At 36.2% G+C, this 18,572-nt stretch overlaps 2 protein-coding genes across 2 annotated transcripts; one reads left to right on the forward strand and one right to left on the reverse strand.

Moving 5' to 3' along the window:
- The first annotated feature begins 6,415 nt into the window (after positions 1 to 6,415).
- On the forward strand, positions 6,416 to 11,112 carry LOC135652987 (zinc finger protein STAMENLESS 1-like). The gene is made up of 5 exons (XM_065174392.1): positions 6,416 to 6,426; positions 9,952 to 10,046; positions 10,303 to 10,428; positions 10,507 to 10,594; positions 10,773 to 11,112. Exons 1-5 carry the CDS (start codon positions 6,416 to 6,418, stop codon positions 11,110 to 11,112), a joined length of 660 nt encoding a protein of 219 aa, XP_065030464.1.
- Positions 11,113 to 14,822: 3,710 nt separating this feature from the next.
- On the reverse strand, positions 14,823 to 18,230 carry LOC135652770 (uncharacterized). The gene is made up of 3 exons (XM_065173999.1): positions 18,050 to 18,230; positions 15,476 to 15,678; positions 14,823 to 15,363 (listed from the first exon to the last, which is right to left on the reverse strand). Exons 1-3 carry the CDS (start codon positions 18,149 to 18,151, stop codon positions 15,099 to 15,101), a joined length of 570 nt encoding a protein of 189 aa, XP_065030071.1. The 5' UTR covers positions 18,152 to 18,230; the 3' UTR covers positions 14,823 to 15,098.
- Between the last annotated feature and the right edge of the window lie 342 nt (positions 18,231 to 18,572).

The following is an 18,572-nucleotide window of genomic DNA, read 5'->3' on the forward strand; positions in this document are numbered from 1 at the left end:
CAAGAAAAATTAATTGGGTGATGAGATAAACATTTCATGAATACAAGGAATTATACATAAAAAATTATATCATGAAAGATAAAATATCAAAGATTATAAAGAATTAAGTCATGAATACTAAATGACATGATTTATTTTGACAAATCTCACTTTTAGTAAATAACAAAAAGAAACATGGGAGTTCAAAAATAAGATCTTGATTTATAGAAAAATTTTAAGTATCAATATCAAGAATTTAAGATCATGATATAGATAAATGCATTCCTATAGCAAAAAGGTGTCATGAGAGAACACATAAATGATCTTGATTCACGTATAATATCTCTCAATTCATTATGAATTATAAAAATTATAATTCTGAAAAATTATGATTCATTTTGATAGTAGATAGCAAAAAGAAACATCAAGGATAAAATATTTCGATTTATATAGGGTAAATCTCAAGTTATAAATCTTGAAAAATCAAGATAAAGCTCATTCAAATTCAAATCATCAAATTAAAATCATTTTCAAGAGATTCACAAAAGCATAATATACATGGATTCATTAATTTTTTATCAAAAAATCAATAAGATAGAGATGGAAAATGTATTCCTTTTTTATTTCATACCAGCATGCCTTTGTCATTTATGCCAACTCAAAACATGCATCATGTTTAAAATCGAAAAAGCAATTATCATTACGATAAAGATCGATAAGGCGTAAATTACAAGAATCATCATGCATAATTTCAAAAGATAAACTCATTAAGCATGATATTAAACCTCTTAGCATTTTCATTAAAACATCAAGTATGGTTTCATAAGACATCTTCAATCAAAATCGAAAAGCAATACAGAAATCAACATGATACATATTATTGCTTCTTAAACATAAGATTAATCTTACTAGGTGTACATGCATCATTTTGTTGTATTTTCATAAAACATGCAATTGTCAAGAAAAATAATTTTTCTAAACTAAATTAAAAATAACTCATAAAAAGCATCATGTAATTTTGAAATAAATTAAGGGGATTTTGGTTACCTTATCGTCGAAAGCCGTTAAGGCGTAGTTTGCCACCTCGACTTTGTTGATTTGTTCTTCATCTTCGGATGAACTCGATTCGTTCCAAGCCGCCTTGAGTGCTCTCTTCTTTTTTGACAACTTCTTTTGAAGTTTATTTTTATTCTTTAATTCTTGTTTAATGAACCTTTTAAATTTTATAGTGAGAAGTTTGAGTTTATCATCACTTAAGCTTTCGCTCGAGTGGTCTTCATTTGTTCTAAGTGTCAAATCCTTCCTAGTCTTTGGAAGGTTGTTCTTGAGTTCTTCACGTGCATTGCATGTCATTTCATAGGTCATCAAAGACCATATAAGTTCTTCAATTGGAAAATGGTTCAAATCTTTTGATTCTTGTATTGCCGTTACTTTCGAATTTCAAATTTTAGTAGTAAAATCATCGATTCAAATCCTTTTCGATTAAAACCAATTCTGACGAAAATTGTTTCGTAAATATCTTAACTTAAAACACATTCATATATATAGTGAAAGTAATAGGCAAGAAAAGTAATTTGTAGTAAAGGTAAATTGCTCAAATGTAAATACAAACCGAGTTTTATAGTGGTTCAGTTGTCATGACTTACATCTACTCCCAATTCCTCTTCCATCGAGGCTACCGGCATCCACTAATGGTCTTCCTTCAATAGGCGAAGACCAACCACCTTCTAACAACTCTTTCTCCTTTTACTAAGTTTAGAAGATAACCCTTACACCCCCACTTACTCTTCTCTCAAACTATTTTAACGCTTAGATTTTTTAGAGGAGTTTACATAAGATTACAACCGTGTTTCTTTCTTTTTCACTCTCAATACTTGTGTATGTTAACTAGGGATGAGAGGGTATTTATAGGCCTCAAGTTGATTCAAACTTGGAGCCTAAAAATATCTCATCCTAGGTTTTTGGTGTACGGGTGGTACCACCACCTAGTCTGCAGTACCATCGCTTGACATTCTCTCGGAGATTGTGTCTGGGAGGTACCACCACCCAGATTAGCGGTATCACTGCTTGACACTAACATTGGGCAGTACTACAGCCTAGACTGGCAGTACCATCACCTAACACAATCTCGGAGACTATGCCATGATGGTGCCACTTGTTGGGTCACTGTTTGGGCCTTTCATTGGGCCCAACACATTTTATACATGGGCCCAACTAGCCCCTAATTGGGTTGGCCCAATTCCAATCCCAATTATGTGCTAATTATGAAATTTAAGACTTTTATTAAGCTAAATAAGTCCGTAAGTCTAAGCTTCTTTTGGCGATCTTCCGGTGAACTTCCGATGATCTCTCGACAATGTTCCAGCAGTCTCCTGGCAAGCTCTTGGACTTTATGACGATCTTCTTAGCAAGTTCCGATGAGCTTCTTTAGTAAGCTCCTGGACTTCTCGATCAATTCCGGCAGAACATCCGGACTTCCGACAAACTCTCGAACTCCTAATGAAATCACGTTCTTGACTCCGGGACTTCATTTTGCTTTATGCCTTGCAATCGTAGTTAATCCTGCATAGTTAAAACCTACTTCAATCTAGACAATTATTACTAAGCTAATTAAATGTTGTCTGGCATGTCATTGGTTCATCGACGCTTCGTCCGATTATTCGGTGCATCGTCCTCTCTTGCGGCCTATTGCCCAATCAGCTAGTTGACCTCCGCAACTCCAATTTCGTTAGCATAATATTCGCTCTTCTTGGCCGGATGCTCGAACTTATGGCTCGAAGCCTTCTATTGATATGTCGATCGATTCTTCAGCTCGACATCCAATCTTCTGACATATTTTTCTCCGGCCCTACATGATTCTTCTTACTTTAATTGTCTCTCCCTAATCGAAGCATCCTGCGTCACTCAACATAAATTAAATTATAAACACTATCAATTGGTTTTATCGTCAAAATCCAAGATTCAACAATAATTGATTTATTTGTATCATGCATGGAATAATGAAGCAAATGTAAGGTTTTAAAATTGTGCATGTTTCAATTTGAAACTATAATTATGCACAAACATATTAAATAAGAATGATACTTTATCTTTGTCGTGATTTGAAAATTGATGTAAAGGGAAAAAAATTATAACATTGTATTCTTCCTTTCTTTTTTACAATTGACAAAGGGGGAGAAAAATTGCCAGCTTGCACATTTTAAAAGGAAGTAAAAATTGCTAACTTACACATCACAAAGAGAGGTAAATCTTGCTAGCTTGCTCATCTCAAAAGATGCAAAAATTTTACCAACTTTCATATATGAAAATCTTGCTAACTTGCTCATCTCAAAAGATACAAAAATTTTGCCAACTTTCATATATGAAAAACTTGCTAGCTTGCATGTTCTAAACTTGCTATGTACTATCTCACATTCTTTTTCAAAAACTTGCTAGTTTGAACATCGTAAAGAAAAGCAAATATGCGAACTTGCACATCTAGCAAAATTTATAAACTTGCAAAACTTAAAAGTGTTGCTAGCTTATATATTATAAAATGATGTAAAATTTTGCTGGCTTACATTTTGCAAAGGAAGCAAAAATTGCACTTCTTAAAAGAGAAGAAAAAAAATTACCAGCTTGCATGATGATAAAACTTGAGATTATGTTTATAATATAATGATTTGAAATTATATATCAAACACTTGCTAGTTGCACTTCTTCTTTTTGTTGATGACAAAGGGGGAGAAGTTATAACGATGATCATACATGGAATAATGTATTAAAAATTTAATTATGCATGATTTTATGATGATATGTTGTTTGGATTTTTAAATTCAAGGTTCTATCAATATGACATATTGATAGGGGGAGTTTAGTTTAAACTTCATCATCAATTGGTTGGATTTTTGAATTCAAGGTTCTATCAATATGACATATTGATATGAGGAGTTTAGTTTAAACTTCATCATCAATTGGATATCATCATAAAAAAGGGGAAGTTTATTGAATCTCGAATTTTGATGATGAAATCAATTGATATGTTTGTGATCTAATCTGCGTTTTGAGTGACACAGGAAGCTTCGACTAGGGAGAGACAATTAAAGCAGGAAGAATCATGTTGAGCCAGAGTGGAACATGTTATAAGATTGGACGTCGAGCTGAAGGATCGATCGACGTATCGACAGAAGGCTTCAGGACATGGGTTCGGGCATCGGGCCAAGAAGAGCGAAAATTACGCCAAGGAAATCGGAGTTACGAAGGTTAACTGGCCGATTGGGTAATAGGCCGCAAGAGATGACATTACGCTAAAGAATCGGACAAAGCGTCGATGAACCAATGACATGCCATACAATATTTGATTCAAGCTTTGTAATAATTATCTAGATCAAAGTAGGTTTTAGGCGTAAATGGGTTAGAATTGGGCCAAATCAATTAGGGGCTAGTTGGGCCTAAGTTTGGGCTGTGTTGGGCCAAGTGAAAGGCCCAAACAATGACCCAATAGATAGAATTATCGACGGCACAGTATCCGAGACTATGTCAGGCGATGGTACCGCCAATCTGGGCGGTGGTACCCCCTAGACTCAATCTCTGAGACTGTCAGGCGGTGGTACCGTCAAACTAAGCGATGGTACTACCTAGTGTCAACGCTGCAAGAGATGGTACCGCCCAGCTCTAGCGGTGGTACCGCTAGTATCTTGAAATCTGGGGATAAGACATTTTTAGGCTCCAAGTTTGAATCCACTTGAGACTTATAAATACCCCTCTCATCCCTGGTTAACAAACACAAGTATAGATAACTTCGAAGTGGGAAAACGTTGTAGATATCACTTAAGAGATCCCCTCCTCTAGTTCTAAAGTTTAGAATTTTGTTTAGGGAGGAGTGAGTGCTTGTAAAAGGTTGTCTATTAAACCTATGAAAAGGAGAAGAGGGGTGGAAAAGGGTAGTTGATCTTCGCCCATTGAAAGAAGATCGTTAGTAGATGTCGATGACCTCGACGAAAGAGAAATCGGCGGAGTGGATGTAGGTCACGACGATCGAACTACTATAAAAATATAATTTTCATTTATTTCTTGCTATTTAACTTTATTGAAAACAAAATTCTTACTTTCAGTATGCTTCCGCATGCTTTCAAGTTAAGCATTTCCGATATCGGTTTTCTTCGAACGAAAATATTTACAGAACCGATGTCGTTTTTATCCATTGCACTAATTCATCCCCTACTCTTAGTGTCGACTTGATCCTAACACTCCAAACAATAAGGGGCTGTTTTACTTACTAAATATGAAAGAGACAAAGTCTATATCAAACTACTTTTAAAAAGTTTTAGTAACTGCACAACATAATGTTGAAAAAATCCTATGATCATTGAATGAAAATTTTGATTATATTACAATGGTTATTGTAAAATCAATATTGATGAGCTTATGGGTAGTTACAAGCACATAAACAAAGAATACTAAAGAACAACTAAATATATGGAGCAAGCTCTCAAAAACAAGATTTTTATAGAAGACAAAAATAAAAAAGCTAGAGGAGAAAGAAGCTAACGAGGTCATGGTCATGGTCAAAGTTGTGATAGAGACCATAAAAAAAGTCGAGAATAAGTACAGTATAACAATATTGATAAAGAATATCCCAAAAGAGATGATATAAATGATGATTTTTTAAGAGGAATAAGGTATGATATATTTAAATTTTGTTATTATTCTTACAAAAAGATTAGACATTATTTATTAGAATGTTGGTATAATGATTCTAATTTGATGATAAAACTAACTATTAAAAAATAAGAAAAAAAGATAATATTAGTTTATTACTAGCGTAAAAAGATAGAGAGATTTACAATTAAGATGTTTGTTATTTGGATTGTTGAACAAGTAATCACATATGTGGACATAAATACATATTTATGGAACTAGATGAAGAGATCAATGGTTAATATTTTGACCTTTTAAAAATAAAAGTGAAAGGAAAAGATAAAATACTCATTCGGCAAAAGATTGAAAATATCAATTTGCTTATAATATTTATTATGTGCATGAAGATAAACATTTTAAACTTGAGGTAACTTTTGAAGAAAAAATATAATATACACATGAAAAATAAAAATATCACATAAAAGAAATCAAAGTATAAAGATAATTTCTCTAATGCAAATGATTGAAATGTTTGTATTAAATATAAAACATGATGTTTTTAGATACATAAATATTAGTGCAAAAGATATCTCTTGAACATGACAGATGATGTTTCTCAGTTTTGTGTGATTTTACTTGTAAAAATGTATGTTCGAACATGTTGTAGTACTACAGTGTGATCGCTCATTACGCCGGGTCGAACTATCCAAAACAACTTCATTTTTGCGTGCCATGGCTTGTTTTCTGTAAGCCACAGCTACACACAAAACATCAGCCATCTCAGCACCCTGGAACCTCTCGGGTGGCATAGGGCTGGATGGGGCTTCGGTATATTATCCGGCATTGAAAAATCTTCATAAGTTCGCATGTTAACTTGACGGGAACTTGCCTTCGTGCCTGGCATCCGGTGAGCAATTGTTTGTGGACTTACAACTGTTCGTTCTACCTTCTAAAGTTTTTGTTTTCTTTTTTCTCTCTTTCCTCTATTGCACTCAAGATGCTTGCTGAATTGCTTGTAAAGCTTTCCTCTTCGCGAGATGTCGGGACTTGTCCGTCATTTGTTTTCAATCTAATCAATTTTCTGTTTTACAGGTCCTTCGAGGCTTGTACGAGGTTGCAACTATGATGAACCTTTGCGGACGCATATGTCACAAGGCCACCTCATGACTTAAGCAATCCAAGCTAATTCTGAGAAGTTGGCGTAAGGGTGCCTCACGACTTAGGTAACTTCAGCTAAGTTTATAACTTTACTATAAGGATGCCTCCTGACTTAAGCAATTCTAACTAAGTCTATGACAGAGTATAAAGGAGAAATATGACATTTGAATATGACACATCATTCTTTTAAACAAAATGATGTGACGAGAGAAAGAATAGAATTTCTTTCAATATGATCAAAAGCATACTACAAAGCAATAAAATACAAACTCAAATGGTAGCTTATGCAGTCTCCTTGATTAATAGGTGCCTTATAATAAACTTAGAAGACATAACACTATAGAAAAAAATGGAGCGATAAGAACTCTAATATCACTTAAAGATTTTTGGAATCGTAGCCTATTGTTGAGTTCTGGATTGAAGAATAATAAACTTAGATAGCAAATGCTTTAAATAACATCTTAATTAAGTACAATACTTGATCCAAAGCATACAAGCTACTTGATCCCAAAGAACACAAAGTGTTTGCAATTATAAATATAGATTTTCATAAAGATGAAGCATTCAATTGAAGCATACATACAAGGAATTTTGAGATAAAAATAAAAAAAGTTATAAATGAAGAGGATACACTGGTCTGTTAAATCAAACTCATCTTTCGAAGAAAGTTCACCAAAAAGAATAATAAGCATACAAAAATTATATGAGATGACAAACTAATTTAATATTATTTTCCTTTATATTAATGATGAATTTATATTCTTTGAAGATGCAAACAAAGACAAGAAGTATAGGAATGTTAGATGAAATTAAAAAAAAAAAAGTTTAAAAGATCAATACAATAAAGAAGAATAATACATGCGAGATCACAATTCTATCTAAAGGTCATTAATTCATAGGATTCATGTAAGTTCTTAAGATGAAGAAGAATCCTTAAGGAGTCGAAAATTTTAAAGTAAAACAAGTGGTAAAAGGATACAAATAATAAGTTCGTATTGATTATGATGAGGTATATGCTCATGTTGCTTGAATGGTTTCAATTACTCATCTCTTTAGTCACTTTAAACAAATTATAAATTTATCAATTAGATACGATTTGTAAATGATTTTTTAAAGAAGAAACCTATACTGAATAACCTATGAGTTATCTTGAGAAATGTTACGAGAATAAAGTCCTAAAATTGAAGAAGGTTTTATATGGCTTAAAGTAACCTCCAAGAATATGAAATGCTAAAATTAATATCTATTTTAAGTTAATGATTTCATATGATGTCTTTATGAGTATTCCTTATACTTTAATAAAGTAGAAAATGAAAGTGTTATATATATATTTGGTGGTTATATGTAAATGATCTAGAAACTTTATCAGAGACAATTCTCATATATTTAAAGACTTCAAGAAAGTCATGAAAAAAATATTTCTATATGATCAATATAAGATTGATATATTATTTTTTTTGGGTATAAAAGTGAAAAAAAAATAAAGAAGACATCTTTATTTTGTAAAAAGTATATGCAAGACAAGTTCTCAAGAGATTTAAGATGGAAAAACTTGTTAACATACTATTGGATTGTAACACTAAGCTATCAATAAAATGATGAAGGCAAAATAATGTATGCAACCCTTTATAAGAATGTGGTTGGAAGTTTGAGATATTTGACATGTTCAAGACTAAACATTTTGTATGGTGCTTGATTTGTAAGCCAATTTATAGAGGAGCCTAAATCAACTTATTATTAAAAGACTGTTAAAAGAATTTTACATTAACATCTAAGGTACTCTCTCATAGTTTATCTTATTCAAGTTTTAACAATTTTTTATATTTAAAATATTTTGATAGCGATTGTGTTTATCTTGATGATTAATAGAAGAAGCATTATTAGATTTGCATTCTATTTAGGAGATACTATAGTCTCTTGGACACAAAAAGAAAAAAAACCAATCTTCACATATGAAGGTGAATATGTTGCAATATCTTTATGTGTGTGCTATGTTATATGATTAAGAAGCTTAGCAATAAGATACGTACCAACAAAACGTGAGACAAATTTGTATTGACAATATGTCTGTTATTGCACTAGCAAAGAACCTAATGAATCATGGAAGAAGCAAACATATCGATTTCATTTCGTACAGGAGCATGTGAAGATAAATCGGGTTGAACTCATTCATGTCAAAGCTCAAGATCAAATAATTATTATTTTTACTAAACTATTTGAATTATTTATTTATTTATTAAGCGTAAGTCACTTCTTAGTATGATGGATGGAAAGAAAATTAGATGGCCTTGTTATGACCATCTTGAATGAAAAAAAGATTTTGATATGGCACATTAAGAGATATTAGAATCTCTCAAAAGTTGATCCAATCTAGGAAGTTATCATGTGAAGAAAAACATTATTCTCATCTCCTATAAATAAATAAGAGCAGCTCACTAGAATTGTACTAATGTATATTTGAGTTTAATAAAGTTAAATTATTATTTTATTCCTCCACCATTTTTCTTCTACAGTTCAATCATATTTGTATTGTTTCTTCCTCCAAAGGATGTTGACTGCCATTAAGTGGGGACTTGGGAAAACAAAGTTCAGTAGTTGATGAATCACTGAGGACAAATATATGAATCTCCGAGAGGGGTTTGGAGTATGAGAGGGGATTGGAGTAGGGTTTCGATGGGGAGAAGCAGCGAAAAAACACGCCCTTCTCAAGACTTGTTTCGTCTCAGGCAAGAGCACAGTAAGAGGACGAGCTCGTCCTCCTACGGTCACAGATGCCGAGACCGTTTTGCCCCTTCGGTAGCACATGAGAGGGAAGAGACAGAAGCGGAAATAAGAGGGAGAAGAACGAGAAAGCGACGGCTGTGTCGTGACGAAACTGATAGAGAACTTTGTGGTCTCACACACACACACACACCCTCTCTCTCTCTCTTTCCATGCCCTTGGTCTGAAACAGATTGCTTTGCTTGCAGTTCAGTGGGGGACCGGAGAGTTGCTTTCTCAACTCCATCACTTTCTTCCATCTCCTACCATCTTCTCTTGCCGCATCTCTTTGTTCGGCTGCCTCTTCCTTTGACTGCGCTCCCATGTAGAACTCGCTTCCCTTTTGCTCTACCGCTTCATTTGAGTTCTCTTTTAGGATCAGATATGACAACTTGGCTTGCTATTTTCGTGTTGTTTCTTTCTTCTTGATTGCAGGCGAGGCGAGGGGACCTCTCTGGACCTCAACAACTTCCCTGAGGAATATGGCCAAGAAGCGTTTGACGGGAGCTCCCCCTCCACAGAAGCAAAGAGTAAGTCTTGCGTGTGTGTGTGTGTGTGTGTGTGTGAGAGAGAGAGAGAGAGAGAGAGAGAGAGAGCTTACAAATGGAACAGTACAGAAAGAGAAAAGAAAGAGTGGGTTCCTGTTGAGTTCTATATCCATATCTTGAGAGAGAGCTTACAAATGGAACAGTGCAGAAAGAGAAAAGGAAGAGTGGGTTCCTGTAGAGTCGTATATCCATATCTTCTTTTTCCATCGTGAGTAACACAATGAGGTACTGATCGCAGGCTTGAAGAAGCCGAAGAAGAGTGGAGGAAAGGATGATTCTTACAGGGTTTACGAGTGCCGGTTTTGCTCACTCAGGTTCTGCAAGTCTCAAGCACTGGGTGGCCACATGAACCGACATCGTCAAGGCAAGAAGCTGCACTACATATAAGCTTTAGAACAATCCATAGGATCCTGTTAACGTTTTCTTCGTCGTTTTTTATTAGAGAGGGAAGTCGAGACTCTTCATCGTGCCCGGCAGCTCGTGTTCAGCAACGAAGGCCTTGCTGCAGCCGGCGCCTGCGTCCACATGGGGTATGAAGTGCCATCAAAATAAGCACTAGTTTACATGCTTATCACTGAATGATCTTAAGCTTATTAATGGACTATTAATCACAGACACGATGTTAATTACTTGTTGGCTACATTTCTTTTTAGCTTTGTCGGAAAGACCAATACATACATAACCCATTTGTTTATGTCTGTATGACAGATTGAGAGATAATTATGGAGTCTCACTCTCACATGCTATCCCCTTGGGATATTTCCAGCATGGAGTCAATACCAACAACGATCCTTGTCTACCGTTGGAACCAGTCTACCGAGTTATGCCAACACATTGCCCATCACTCTCAAACCCCTACATACAAACCCATCCGACTCCTCCTCATCATCCTTACATAGTAGGTAACTTCACTGGCCATGCTGTAAGAGAGCGCAGTCAAAACCAGCTGCACGCTAATGGCAACGTCTTCACCGGCTTTGGTGTCCCTCTGGCCAATACGACGCAAATGGAAGGAGCTAGCGGAGGCACAAAGTTTCAGAGACATTAACGATGCAAGGAAGTGGAGCTGCATGAGTAGGAGGTGAACTCGTCCTCTTCCGTCGACTTAATTAGATCAAGGAGTATTAAAGAGAAGATAAGGGAAAGAATCATTGTGCTCTTCTTGTTCTCGTCTATTTGAACTTGTTTTGTGGTTTGGTTTGAAAGTGGATGATTGATTATAAACATCTATGTGTTTGCTTCTCTCTCGTATCAATCGAATTGGCATCTTATTGAGAGGCAAGAAAAGGGGTATAAGAAACATCTATGTGTTTGCTTCTTTCTCTCTCGTATCAATCAAACTTGGCATCTTACTAAGAGGCAAGAGGAGGGGGCCCTAAGAGAAAGGAAAAAAGACTAGGGCTTCGACCCACATCTCAAACATTCTAAGTTTGTGGAGATTGAGTTGGCAAAGCTGATGCTGCTAGTTAGTGTAGTGAATACTACCAAACAGTTCTGAGTACTATCGAACGCTTTGATCAGTAAAGTCTGTGAAGCAAAAGCTTTGCAGTTAAAAAGTGTTACGACAAATGAAGCTACCCAACCAAACCGGTAAGCATATATGGCTAGGATTCATGATTCACTTTTGCATTGCTTTTGACAGGGCCGCGATAACGCCAAACAAAACAAAACAAAACAAAGGGAAATAAAGGGCAAGGATATATATATATATATATATATATATATATATATATATATATATATATATATATATATATATCTGCATATATAATTGATCACCTTCTCTTCTTTGGGCTTCCTTAATGACTCTGCTTTGATCACCTTCTAGTGTCACCTTTATGGAGTATCCCTTAGACTGATGGTGGGCAAGGTGATCGAGGAAGAAGCCATAATAGAGAATGTTTGCAAAAGCAATGACAAATCAAAACACACGCGCGCGCGCGCGCGCAGAAAATGATAGGATGCCACATGATATACAATAGCTGAAAAAATGGTCCTAAAATATATGCCGAATTTAAGCACTAGGATTTTGAAGTTTATAATTAAATATTTTATACAATAAAGTATATATATATATATACTTAAAAACATTATTCTAGCAATAATGTATTTGACTTTCCAAAGAGTGTATCAATACGGGGAGTGTAACATTTGACTTGGAGAACTTAAAAAATAATAGTAATAATAATAGCTACCGTAACAACAATACTAACAGCAGCAAGTGGTAATGTCTCAAAGGGTTAACAATCTCTAAATGAAAATTAATCCCTATATATATATATATATATATACATATATACACACACACGAACCATAAGACATGTGAACCCACATGTACTCTTTTGGGGAGTATAAGCAACGTATGGCACGTCCAAATACGGAAAATAAGGGATGATGTCGGCGCTACAGCCTCAGCCTAAATCAAGTCCGTGCCGTCACACCCCAACACAACAAAATGCCACGAAGCTTAATGGACACAAAGCCAATGCGAAGGAGAAACACCGCCAACTCTTCTGGCCTCACTCTACCTTCTTCCTTCTTAGCTGTAGTGATTGGCTTCTTCTTCTTCCTCCTACCTACCCTCCGCAGTCTGGCATTAATGTACGTATTCTTCGGGAAAGAAGCTTCATGTATTCCTTTCTGGGCATGCTCTCGGTGACCAACTACGTCGCGAGGAGGAGGGGGAGAAGGCTTGTGTTTTGTCTTGTGATCCTTTGCAGCATGTGGGTGTTCTTCAAGCTCCAGGATGGAGCAGCAGCAGTTCCGGTGTTACGTCGATCGCTTGGGATCGTATCACGGAAGGAGATGATAATGGTCACTGGAAAAGGAAGAAGAAAAGCTTCAGCACTACCGGAGCTGCCACCGCCGGTCGGAGCCGACAACCGCTTCGACGACAGCAAGCGGCCAGCACCAAGCTGCCCTGATCCGCTCCACAACCGGTAGCATTAATGATGCTTTGTACGTTACTCCTTTCTCCCTTGAGATCTGCAATGTCTTCGATTGAGTTGATGAATGATTAATGGGTGAAGGAGATTTTGTTGATGTCTGTTTCTTTCTTTCTTCGAATTGTTCTCCTTTTGGTTGCCGTAGCGTATCAAGTTTCCAAGTGTTGAACCATAAATCTAAATATTTCCAAGTTGGAATCCATATAGAAAAATCTTGTACATATAACAACAAAAATTAATTAATGAAACCTTAAAATATAAGGACTCAGGAAGGTTGCTAATACCCCCCACTTGTAATTGTTGCATGGGACTAATTACCACCTTTCCTTCTCTTATAATAATAATTATTATTATTGTCATCAGTGTATTAAACCGGCAACGAAGAGGGGAGAAGCTATGAATATTTCGATTCATAATAAATAGAAAACGTCTAATCAGATAGTTTGAAAGCTAGGAAACCCGAAAACAGTAATGCAGAATGCATGGATGTTCTGTTTGAGAGGAAGAAAGGAGAGGACGAAGAGAGCGCGTGAAGCGTTTTGTACAAGTTTGCGTGTCCAAACATTGTTGAGATGCTGCCATTTCATGATTGATTTTGATTGATGGCGGTCATATCGACGTGTCTCGTCTTAGCAGCTCACTGCCTTCGTATCCTTCCATCGTCGACACCATGTGCTCTATCTATCACTGGGCACGTCTCTAAGACTTCACGTACCAATTGAAACAGATGCTTGGTCTTCCGTGGGTATGCTTGTGCTTTTTATATAGAATTCCATCTCTAGTAGATGTCATGTGTTTTTGGATATGTATCACGAATGCCTGAACTAGTAATTTCCTTTTAATCTCTCTCTCTCTCTCTCTCTCTCTCTCTCTAGATTACTACTTACGAGGGTTCAGACAGTTCGAAAAACTACAAAGGTGAGGAAATCTCAAAACAGGAGACACCATACCTTCTCGTGCAAAATTCGCCCCACTAAGTAAGTATTAAGTAGTGCCATGAAGGACCAAAACCTTGTAAGTAGGGAGTCATGATGAGAAAAATATCCCGTGTTTACAGTGCAACAGGAATTCGCAGGTCCGCTGCTGCTGATCTCCAAATGATTGGCTAAAAAGAAAAAAAGAATCTCACTCTTACCTCTTACAGGAAGATCAGATGGGGCATACCCTAAAATAAAATGGTACAGATAGCTGAAACTTACTACAAAGGAGTTGTCAATTCACACTAGTAGCTGTGCTGAAGGCTCGAACTAACATAACAAGATTAATCATTCATTTATGCCAATTTTCCATCCAGAACAACATTAATTGATTCTTTTGCTTAGCCTCAGTGCAGTGGAATATGATGCATAGGTACAACTCTAAATCAGCGGGTAAAGAATAAACATGTGAAATAAATTCACTTTTTCTAACAGACAAAAGATTTCGAAACATTAATGGAAAAAAAAAGTATCAGAAAATATTTTCTTCATTGACTCAGTTTTGAGGATGCTATATGAATGAATCAGGTCAATATCTATTATATATCTGGTCAATAAGAAAAGGCTTCATCCACAAAGTTAACTCACATGTAAATAAAAAATTTGTGACAAAAATCCAGAACTACATATTGTTCATCTTTAGCACAATGATTGCAGGAAATAAAAATAATCATACTCATCTGAGCTGAATCTGATTATCTTTATTTACCTATCCTTCAAAACTGGTAGGTACCGTTGACAAAGTCACGAGAGGATTTGAGATCAAACTTTTAGCCCAAGTTTGGGATGTAGTCTTCCCCAGATCCGTGGAGTGCCCTGCATTCCAGAAATGTCACTTGGAAACCAAACCATCATTCATTCCTGTAATAAGCTCATCGAATCATATCGTGGCTAATAATTACAAATTACCAAAACGGGAACAAAAAACTAAAAAGCCAAGCAAAAATAGCTGCTGCGTCAACTGGAGAGAGGAAAGTTGGTCCCTACTATCAATACCAAACTCAACCTTTTGGAACCTAGTTGCATAAGACTTGCCAAATATTACAAAAACAAACACAAGATGTAGGATCCTTCTGCACTTTCTAACTAGAAGATGGACATCAGCCCCTCGTTCAAGCATAACTAGCCATTCCAACAGTTGAGCTTGCTTTGTTGGTCTTTCGTGCTGACTGACTCGTAGCTTTTGCAAAATACATGTAGTAGTATACATTGAGAATCATGGTGAAGACTACAAAGACAGCTCCTGCAATGAACACTCCTTTTCTCAGAGACTCGCATGTCCAGTTTTGAGCATAGACCATATGGCGGTACTTGGTATGGTATGCATTCTTTGTAGCACCAGCAGTTAGACATGCCTCAGCTATTAAGAAAGTTAGCCTGACAAATGAGAGCAAGTTCATTTAGTAATACGTCTCTCATGGATAAAGATAACAACTTGTAACAGCACTAATGAAAATATAAACTGTGGCCTCTCTGGAAGGAAGATCACCATGATGAGGCAAAATATATTATTGACCAGGCTCTATTTCCACCTGGAGCTAAAGGTTTGCCAAAGCACATGCATTTTGTGACACCCATAATTAGTGACTGGCTCGACAGAAGAAACAAGAAAGCACCGACGCCATAACCAGTAGCTACATCTGAATCATAAACACAGTACGTGGCATTCCTGATGTCCGTCACTATAGTTCCCTGTTATGCAGGAAGACGTAAACTTAGACTCTAGAAACCAAAAAAATGGTATATTGAATTACAGAAGACATGAGAGTTAATTTTTACAAAAGTTAAGTTTTATACAAGTCATTTGACCCACTTTACTATAAACTGGCACATGCTTCCATATAGAATTTGCAACTTGTACACTATGCTGTGGATGACATCCATAAAGAAGAAGGTAAGAAATTACAAAATCTACTGTGTAAAATTCAAAGCCAAAGAGCAACCAAGTGTTGCAGATTCTTAGAGAAAGCATATACAGACTTGCAAGCCTCCACTATATTTGCAACTAAAAGGCAGAAAAACCAGTGATTCTATCAGAAATTTCTCAGCTGGGCCACCGTAATATCAAGCTGCCAAAAGGCATCACATGAAAAAGAAATGTAGAACACTTTGTATACTTCAGCTAAAAGGTAGAGGTAAAATGTTGGCCAACCCACACATCCAGATGGACGGACCTCTTAATGAATTTATATATGACTAGCATAAGTTGTTAAGACCACATGCCAAATCATGATAATATATGCATCTTATTTTTGGGCAATAGATATACCTATAAGACAATGTAAATGACACACCATGTGCAAATCAGATATGATAATATAAGTTTAAAGTGCTTCCACAGAACATGACAGATGTAACCAAGATCAATGTAACATGTTGTACGATAGGTAGAATAATATTAATTTCTTTTTTCCTCGAGTTTACCTCCACCAATATACTTATTTTTAAGAAATCAACTTGTTTCTACATAACATTGTTGATTCATACAACCACATAACATGTAACTACCATGTAAAAATTACTAATCATTCCTTCTCCCTAAACAAAAAAAAAATACTAATTGTCTCAAGCATGCATGAGAGATGAAAAGAGAGACCAATAAAAAGAATAGTTTCACATTACTAAGGATGAATTAGAAGAATAGAGTCGGATGATCTGTAATAGTTTAAATTTTTAGTTATATTGGTATCCGATCTCATGCATATTACCATTGACCATTTGGATTCAGACTTGAATTCTTAAAAAAAATCAACATCATATCAGAATCAGGTTGACAACTAAATGAGTCAAAATTGTAGAACATTTGAATCAGATGGGTTCAGTGATTGAAGCCAAGGTAGGTTAACCAAGTGAGCCAAGTGGGCTAGGAAACCTAGGTCAAGCTAAAGTCTGACCAAATGAAGGAAACTAAGTCAAGCCATGGGCATCTTAATGGGTAGATGTGAATGAGTGAACCATCTCGTAGTATGGAAAAAATGCAAATGAACTTTCAAGAGTAAGGTGAAGATGATCAAAGATCAATTCGCACAGTAAAGAGAAAGATATTGAAATATTCATATGCATGAGATGAAAATAAAGATGAACTAAAAGAATAATTAGACATTCCTAAGGAATGGAAGCAAAGTGACAAAAAATGAGTTTACCCACAACTTAATAGTTTAAACTTTTGAGTTACATTATTGTCCAATCACATGTATATAAAGATTGACTATTTAGACTCAAACCAAATTTTTATAAAAAATGATTCGAACATGGACAAATGAGAAAATCCTGCAATGGTACTTTAGTCTATTAATGCTTCGGGCAACTATTTTTTGTATTAAGAAACTAAAGATCCGCAATATTAGTTGAGTACGGAGCTATAGAAGTATTGCTATTTCTAAAATCATGAGAAGGCCTTTAATGCATTTAGCACAATAACCCATAACTAGTAGTATCATGGTCATTTAGTTTAGCTTGTGGTTCCTTGTGCAGAAATTTTGCAGATATTGATGAATACAGTAGTTGTACGTTTAAGGGCAACAGACATATTCACCATACTAAACTCCAAAAGCATGTTTTGTAATGGGAATTTCCTTCAGTTCATACTATACTGTGAAGACCTTCTACAATGGCGTTTGTAATTGTCGAAAGATCAAATATTTTTACTAATGAAAACAAATAACCTTCGAAAAATTAAGTCTCTTTCCCGGTAATAAAATTAATTTGCATTCTACAAATGCTGATGAGCCAAAAGAATAAACTTCATCAAGATTCAAGTCTACGGTCCACATTATTTAGTTGGGGGTTATGAACACCGCGAAGGAAGGTCTCGTAAATGATCACAGCAAATGGAACCATCAACAGACAAATCGCTATTTGCTGCCCTACATCCTTACTCAATAACTGTCCGGTAACCCTAATCTAAAAGCTAAGTCCTAAAGAACCAAGATCCGGCAAATTTCTCTCATCCCTCAACAAGGAATCACGAAGGAAAGGCCAGATCAACACCCAATCCAGCTCCATAGCGACAGAGAAGAAAGCGAGGCAGGGGGAGAAGGAAGAGGGGGCCACATGTACGTACGGTGCTCCTGCGGCGTTCGGCGGCGATGGCGAAGCCGAAGGCGGTGAGGCAGAGGGCGACCGCCAGGATGTGTACCAGTGTCGACCCCTTCCCTTCTACCATTTTCCTCGCCAAGGCCCAGAGAAACCAAACGAACAAAAGCCAGAGAGAGAGTCTGTGTGTGTGTGTGTGTGTGTGTGTGGAGAGAGAGTTTAGTGACACTAGAGAGAGTTATAAAGTGGGAAGCGGAGGGAACACGGAATAAAGGCACGGGAGGGGGCGTCAAGTCCCCAACATAGGACTGGAAAGCCCACCACTTAAAGAGAGCCACGTATTTAGTTGAATGTGGGACCCACCGAGTTTCCACAAAGAGATACGCCCCATTACTTGGAGAAGCCACGCATTTACTTATCTTATTAACTCTTTCAATCTAAGCCGTTCATCTATTTCTAATAAAGGATAATATTGGGCCGTTGAGATTATACGGGGAAGCGGAAACGGACGGCTCTAAATTTGGTTCTTTGGTCACGGCTAAATGCCGCGT

The sequence above is a fragment of the Musa acuminata genome, chromosome BXJ3-11 (genome assembly GCF_036884655.1).
Source record: "Musa acuminata AAA Group cultivar baxijiao chromosome BXJ3-11, Cavendish_Baxijiao_AAA, whole genome shotgun sequence".
In the NCBI taxonomy this organism is placed as follows: domain Eukaryota; kingdom Viridiplantae; phylum Streptophyta; class Magnoliopsida; order Zingiberales; family Musaceae; genus Musa; species Musa acuminata.

What these genes read in the sequence shown, in the direction of transcription:
- LOC135652987 (XM_065174392.1), top strand. An exon ending in CATGAACCGACATCGTCAAG is followed by an intron (nt 10,429 to 10,506) that starts GCAAGAAGCTGC and finishes GTTTTTTATTAG; the next exon opens with AGAGGGAAGTCGAGACTCTT. An exon ending in GGCGCCTGCGTCCACATGGG is followed by an intron (nt 10,595 to 10,772) that starts GTATGAAGTGCC and finishes TCTGTATGACAG; the next exon opens with ATTGAGAGATAATTATGGAG.
- LOC135652770 (XM_065173999.1), bottom strand. Translation starts at nt 18,151, where the DNA reads ATGGTAGAAGGGAAGGGGTCGACACTGGTACACATCCTGGCGGTCGCC. An exon ending in CCGAACGCCGCAGGAGCACC is followed by an intron (nt 15,679 to 18,049) that starts GTACGTACATGT and finishes CCTGCATAACAG; the next exon opens with GGAACTATAGTGACGGACAT. An exon ending in ATATATTTTGCCTCATCATG is followed by an intron (nt 15,364 to 15,475) that starts GTGATCTTCCTT and finishes CTCATTTGTCAG; the next exon opens with GCTAACTTTCTTAATAGCTG.